The sequence below is a fragment of the Formica exsecta genome, unplaced genomic scaffold (assembly GCF_003651465.1).
Source record: "Formica exsecta isolate Colony F162 unplaced genomic scaffold, ASM365146v1 scaffold874, whole genome shotgun sequence".
In the NCBI taxonomy this organism is placed as follows: Eukaryota; Metazoa; Arthropoda; class Insecta; order Hymenoptera; family Formicidae; genus Formica; species Formica exsecta.
In genome coordinates, this window is record NW_021853645.1 from 37,486 (window position 1) to 45,362 (window position 7,877).

Genomic DNA, 7,877 nt, shown 5'->3' on the forward strand with positions numbered 1-7,877 from the left:
AGAAGAACGCAATAATCAATTTCTTCGCAGTGCGAGGCATAATTCAAGCCGAGCGAACATTCCGGCCGATATAACGGGTCGGTCTCTGCGTACGCAGTACGGGGTTTCGTGCCCCGCGTCTAACACCCAGTCTCGCAGCCGCGTTTCTTTTACCGCAGCCGTATATCCGCGCGGTTTATCATTACTATTCTCGAGGAGCTGCGGCTCCCGCTATTATAATAAATCTGTTAATTTCTTTGTTTAATTGGCGAACTTCTTTTCAGTTGTGTTTGTCGTTTCCGTAATTGTCGCCTCTTGCATAAATGATCGCGTTAGAACAACACTCGTCTTGCTCCTCTACCGTTAGGCGAGCTAGTCAGCCCGTGGTGAATTCTGGCATGTGCTTTCGCGTCTATTTCGCGCTTATTTCGTGTGTTTCGCGAATTGATACGTGAAAGATCGTGGCGCCCAAGTTCGATTCTCGCGATTATCTCTCGGAGCTCGTCACGGTACGCGCGGAACTCCTAACATCCCGTTCCCACCTGGCGCGTGGATCTTTTTCTACGTTTTCCCGTTTTTGTCAACGACCATTCCGCATTTCCCGTTCGGCGAATTAGCTCCTGTTCGTCGGCGCAATTTACACTCGCGCGACGGAGAGAACGAGTTGGCGGCCGCGTTTATCGCCCAGCCGCGAGACGGTAGGAAAAGTCGTCGCAACAAACATCGATGTATAACAAATATAATTCAAGAACATAAATATCACCGACGTATGAGAATAGTTATTAACATATACATAAACAAAAAATAAAATAAAATACAGCGTAACCTTGGCTCTTCGATTTTTCTAGTCATTTGCATTATTTTCTGATTGCTCGCCTTGTTGCTTGCCCTTCTTTAACCTAAGCTCTTCGTTTTCAAGATGTTTTTTTGCGTCCTTTAACCAGTTCGCAATATGGAAGTCTGCACTCTCTCTATCATATAAAAAGTGAAGGCCCCTATCTTTTCTTTCTTGTGAATGCCTCTTCAGAGGAGCTGCAAACAAAAAAGGATCACATATTAAATGAATATATTCTTAATGTAAATATATTAGTTATACAAATATCAAATTTAGATTGACTATAGAAATTAATCATATTTACATAATATTAATAACATCATAAATCTCACCAATGATAAGACCATAAGATATCGTATCTAGAAATTTCTTTTTCTGAATTCTTGTTCCTTCTCTATTTGTTCCCTTTAAATTAAAATTTATTGCGACTTTGTTTGATATTAGTTTGCGCATAATGCAATACACAGAGCATTTCAAATCTTCCTTGCCATGCTCTACTAACAATCGAATCTGTAAAACATGAAAATTTATAATTTGGAACGGCGGCCACTATAATTTATATATTTTCAAAATAAAGGAGAGGGAAATATTTTCTTACTATTATCAATATTTTTTCTTCGTCCAAATTAAAATCTTCCCATTTGTAGAATTCCTCCATAGAAGTCAATGGAAGAGTTGGGATCCCGATAGAATTTTCAAGTGTTTCCTCAGGATGACATGTTGCAGTATAAATTTTTATAATGGTGACATAAAGCTTATCAATTCGACTTCTCAAATCACTTATAGCAGCCATTATAGTCCTTTCGTTGAAACTTGCTATTTTGTAAAAAAAGTAATTTATTGTTATAATATAGAAAAAAAGAATGAGTACCACAATATGAGGAAATGTTTTAGCCATTGAAAGAATGCAACTTACCATTATTCCTGACAGGTGATTTATTATGGGGATATACATATGACTTGCATGTATCTGTAAAATCACAACCACGATAAATATAAAATACTTTTCAACAATTGCAATATATGGACTGTTGGCAAAATAATTATTTAAAAATTATATATACATATATAAGAGCAACTTATTAACTTTTAATATTAACAATCTTACCTTGCGCCTGCCGTACTACTGTACAAGAATTTCGGTCATCACTATTCTCATGCTCACTCATTACTTTGTCTTGCTTGTTCGTTTCTAAATCCTTCTGAACGTTACACCTCTCCTTCTTTTTTGTATGATTTACAGGGCCGATACTCTCATTGACACTTCTATCAATAGATGAATAAGTTAGATGTATAGCGTCTGATATTTGGGACTCGTGTGATTTGGAAAAGGAGGCTACATCTAAATAAAATTTAAGGCATATATAAATATAAAAACAATTAATGGCAACATGAGAAAATATCGACATAAATAAAATTAAAGGAGTTATAAAACCTAAACTAATTAAATTTGTCATTTATGCAAACTATTAAAAGTATAAATATTGAAAAAATGATTAAGGATGTATGTGTCATATGTCGAAACATCGACAAAAGCATGAAAATTTCGTAGACTGTTCTACTATTTCTTCTGAATAAAACCTGTGCACAACTCTCTTAACGGTTTGAAAATTATTTAAATTTAAAGTTACTATTGATTGTTATGAAAAATCGCGTATTGTAGCACTTATTGACAAATTTGACAAGGAAAAAACATTGCCAAGACGTCAAAAATCATATTATTTTGTAACCATATTATACTTTAATTCTTTTTATAATCCGGATTTATTCATTTGATTTTTCAAATAGTATAAACGTAAGAAATATCTTTTTTTTGTTAATTTTGACAGTTTTTTGCTACTATTGTACAGCCAAAACATCCTTACGTATAGAGTCAAAATAACTATTGCTCTGATATATTCAACAAGCAAATAAGTGCTTCATACCTTGTGTTTGCTTTGTAGAATTCATGTTACTGTCACATCTAGTCATAACACGATTTTTGCAGTTGTATTTGTGACTATTCCCATATGTCTGTGGTGTTTCTGTCCTTGAATTATAATTGTTTGGTGCACATGAAACTGAAAAAGAACAATTAAATTTATCAATAATGCAATTATTATAAATACAAATATTGGAAAGATCATAATTATATGTGGAGTCAGAATGACCACTGCTCTGAAATGTTCAACAATCAAATAAGTGCCTTACTTTGCGTTATACTATTATCGCTGAAATTGTCGTCACTGTCGTCACTTCCAAAAAGTAATAGCGATGCCTTATTGTTCTTATCATTTGCTGAAATGTCAAAGATACGTAGGAAAATATAGAGAAGATCAAAAATGAGAATTTTATATACTAAATATTATTAGATGCAAAAGTATTTTAGTTGCGCATTAAATAAAACGAACGCAGCACACACACACACACACACAATTTTGCCAAACTACCACCGTTACAGTTAATCTCAACACACAGCAAGAAACCCATATAATTATAGATGGTGTAAACTTTCTTTCTGAATGTAAGAGATGAAAAGAACCACACACAAAATAATGCACACTAGCATAGAAGGAAAATATACTAAAAAAAAATGGAAGCGTCGGTTTTAAATAATTATAATATAGTCTCTACAAAAGCAATTTCATAAATATGTACATATCATATTTTATATGTTAAAATATAGTGTTTCAAATTCATATATGAATAGACAGTAATACATAAGTAATAAAACTCAAATAAATTAAATATGTATATAAAATATAATAAAAAAGAACCACTTATTTTCAAGTTTCTTACAGCTGGTGCTTTTAATTCAAAATCACTGTCCGAATCGTCAGCATATACAATATTACTTTTGCGTCGATTACATGATGTTTCGTTCAAAAGACTATATCTTCGAGTAACAAATCGTTGGCGCTTTACACTTTTGTCCTTATCAGACTGTGACAAATCTGAGACATTAAGGCTTTTTCTGCTTCTTCTTTAGCTCGTCTTATAGATTCTTTACATACAATTAAGCAAGAAAGCAAGAAAATGTGTTAGTTTAAAGATAAAAATAAATCAACTTGAGTAGTCTTGCAAATGAATACTGCATATTGAATGACATTCCCCTAAATATTTATAACAAAAAAGCTTTACATCTGAAGCTACTAAATTGAATAAAAGGTATCATAAATTTCGTTAATAAAGTTAAGTTAAAATTAAAAAATCGAAAGTATAAGGGGCAATAGCTTTTACAAATTCAGTATTTAAAGTTTACGAAGTACATTACAATTGTGATATATTATAAGAAAGAAAAGATAAGGAAAGGGAAAGCAAAAGCCAACAAATTATTTATAAAAATGATGACACACACATATAACACCAAAATATACACAAAATGTAATACTTACTACAAAACTTCAAAATTTTTACGTTTTCATATGTGACCCAAGTGTCAGTCGGCTTCTTTCTTTTTTCTAAATAATCACTTAGTTTTGATTCGTCAGGAGGCCATTTGCATATAGCTGCGAATCCAACTTGTTTGCCATCTTTTGCACACACTTTTATATTCTTTAACCATGCAGTACAGGCTGGTATTGCATAAATATTAGACTCGAATTCATCATATATAGGTAACTCGAGTATAGCATACTGTAATAAAATATTATGATTCCACTTTCTAGCTCTTTCTCTTTCTCCCATATTATTTCTTCTCATCAACTTACCGGCTTATCCGCTGCTATTTGTACATCTATCGCACTCATGACACAAATAATAAAAACAAAATACAAGACAAATTATACTAAATTACACTGAAATCAACTGAAATTGCACTATCCTGCTACGCAGTTAGTAATCGCGACGGCCATATTGCTAAGAGGATCCAGATTCCCGCTACCCCTGCCCCTGCTCGATCTTTGTCTGTCGACAGTAATGATAGGATGCGATAGGATGCGGATTAAGATAGTGCGAAGAGATTGCTAAATAATGTAGTGGTACTTTCGTTGAATATTTCTATGAATAAATGCGAATTACCTGTTTATTTTTTATTATAAAATAGCTAAGTATCCTAAGAAGACGTTAAAGCCAAACGGTGTAACATAATTTTCCTGAGTTTTATTTGTTAACTCAATATTTCTTAAGTGTTTTCATTGCAATGTCTAAACAGGTATGTTTACAATTCTGCTCACTATATCTTGTTTATGTTAAAGCATCTATGTCTGCTTTCTGTTTAAAATATTTAATGCACAATGTTAATATTTGTTGCAATTTGTAGAGATTATGGAATACAGAATGGAAGAAGCTAAAGAGAAAATCTGATCAGAATCTCAATATCTTAGCACAGGAAGAATATTTTGAACATATTGCTGAGAAGAGCGCTTATCATGATTTCAACAAAAAGTGTTGTAACGAAAAGCAACAATATGTGCATGAAGACCATGATATAGATATTATTTTTTATAATGATCTAATAAGCAACAATGAATATTGTAATGGTATGTCCATAAATATTCTAATGATTTTTGCTCTAATATTATGGTTTATAATTATTCATTTATGTATTAATATAAACCTTATTTCTGCAGATCATGATCACGAAAGCAATTATGATCAATCCATCACACAAGAAGATATCAAAGAATCACAGTCTTGTCATATGGAAAGTACAGATGCATTACAAGTATGTTTTGCACTTACGGATAAAAAAAGAAGCATATATGAAGTAGATGATGCTTCGATTATTACTACTATTAATAGTAAAGAACTTCCAAGCAGCTTTGGGTGCCGAGTCACAAAATCAAAATAACATCACTGTTCCTATTAGTAATACATTATACAAGTAAAAAGTAAATGTTAAAGAAATTACTGATCATTGTGAATCTACAAATTCTGATTTCAAACTAGTTCAAGATCTTGAAGTGTGGGCTGTTAAAAGAAATATAACACTTAATGCATTGTCTCATCTTCTGAAAATTTTAAGGAAATATAACCACAAATTGCTTCCTATGTGTGCACAGACACTCTTGAAAACTCCAAGAAGTACAATATTATTAATCAAAGAATTGGAAGGTGGTGGACAATTTTGGTATTATGGTATTCTCTCTGGTCTTAAAACTGTATTATCCAAAGAGATTTTGAAAACATGTCCGATGTAATTGAAATTGATGTGTTTTTTGATGGTTTCTCGCCCTATGATAGTATACGGGGATTTTTATGGCCAATTGCTGGCTGCATAGCTGGTAGAAACGAGGTTTTTATTATAGCTATATGGTGCGGAGAAACGAAATGTCCATCAAATTTTGATGCTTACTTAGAAGACTTTATCAATGAAGCTTTAGAAATAATGAATGGTTTCAACATTGAAGATAGATGTTACAAACTAAAACTCAGAAACATAATTGCTGATGCATCTGCTAGAGCATGGCTAAAATGTGTCAACCAACATGGCAATAAATTTGCTTGTGAAAGGTGGGTATTATTAAATGAGCACCTTTTCTCTTGAAATGTATGTAAATATAGAATAGTTCATTTTTAACAATTGTTTTTATTTTTATAACTTATTCTGCCTGTGATTAAATAATATGTTTATTATCTCTTGGAATTCAGAAATTTTTTTAGCCTTCTTTCTATTACTCAACGTACAAATAAAACTCATTTCGCATAAAATCATAGAACTTCGAAAAAATTTATATAAGAAAAATTAACATTAAAAAAATAACATATTATATTTATATTATTTATATTTATATTATTTATATTTATATCATGTTCATTTTAATCTCTCAAATTATTATCTTGCAAATATAAAGTGCACATATGAGAATCACATAATCTTAATGGTTATTTTAAAACTAATTTGTGTGCAGTTACAATAAAGTTTTGAATACTTTGTATAATATTAATATTTTGTCTTACAGGTGCACTATTAAAGGTGTATGGTTCGGCAACCGAATGACGTATCCCTCTCATGAGGAATCATCTTTACGGACAGATGAATCTATTTGTCAACAAACTCACAAAGAATATCATAAGGGAGTTAGTCCTCTGATTACGAGACTTCATCTTAAACCTTTAACACAATTTCCTTTAGAATCTTTTCATCTGTTATATCTAGGAATTATGAAACGAATTCTTTCAAAGCTGTACTGTGCTAAAACTAGTAAATACAAACTGCCTCGCGATGTTGTTCTTGAGATAAATAATTTTTCTAATTTTCTAAAATCTTTCTTTCCATCTGGTTTTGCTAGAAGACCACGAAGATTGAGTGATTGGAAATATTACAAAGGTACAGAATTTAGAAGGCTCCTGTTATATGATGGTTTCGTAATTTTTAGATTTATGCAGCGAGAAGTTTATAAAAATTTTCTATTATTTGCCTGTGCTGTTCGAATTCTAGTCGACCCTGTGTTGGTCAAGGATTATGCCGTTGATGCAGACAAATTACTCAGGTTATTTATAGAGCACAGTTCTAAAATTTATGGACAAACCTTTGTAGTATACAATGTTCATCATTTAATGCACATAGTTGCGGATTGCCGGTTACATGGACATCTTGAAAAATTTAGTGCATTTAAATTTGAAAGCTTCTTGGGACACATGAAGAACTTTTTGCATGCACCAGGGAAGACACTTTCTTAAATAGTTTGCCGTGTGATAGAAAAGGAAGCCATGCTTCATCTTTCTTATTCTACAAAGAATGAATTATCATTTAAAAAACGTCATAACATGGAACCAACTCTAAATTGTCGAGGAGAGCAGTATAACAAAATTCGAACGCTAGATAAAAAATTCTCTTTAAGATCTGCTGATGCATATTGTCTTACAAAAGCCAATGAAGTGCTTAAAATCGAAAATATTATAAAATGTAATAAAGGAAACTATTTGATTGGCAGAAAGTTTAGAGAAAGATCAGATCTCTTTTCTTATCCATTTTCTTCCAGCTGCATAAACATATATATCGTTAGCAACCTTGGATCACTACACAGATGATGTTTAGATGATATTAAGAAAAAAGTTATATTGTTACCTCTTCCTAAAAAGCACGCGGAAGATAATTGGATTATTTCAAAGAATGTCTGTTTTCCAATGCCCCATTCTG

At 32.0% G+C, this 7,877-nt stretch overlaps 1 protein-coding gene across 1 annotated transcript; it reads right to left on the reverse strand.

The window, feature by feature from the left end:
• Positions 1 to 770: 770 nt before the first annotated feature.
• On the reverse strand, positions 771 to 1,472 carry LOC115244857. The gene is made up of 3 exons (XM_029822849.1): positions 1,413 to 1,472; positions 1,147 to 1,324; positions 771 to 1,011 (listed from the first exon to the last, which is right to left on the reverse strand). Exons 1-3 carry the CDS (start codon positions 1,470 to 1,472, stop codon positions 824 to 826), a joined length of 426 nt encoding a protein of 141 aa, XP_029678709.1. The 3' UTR covers positions 771 to 823.
• Between the last annotated feature and the right edge of the window lie 6,405 nt (positions 1,473 to 7,877).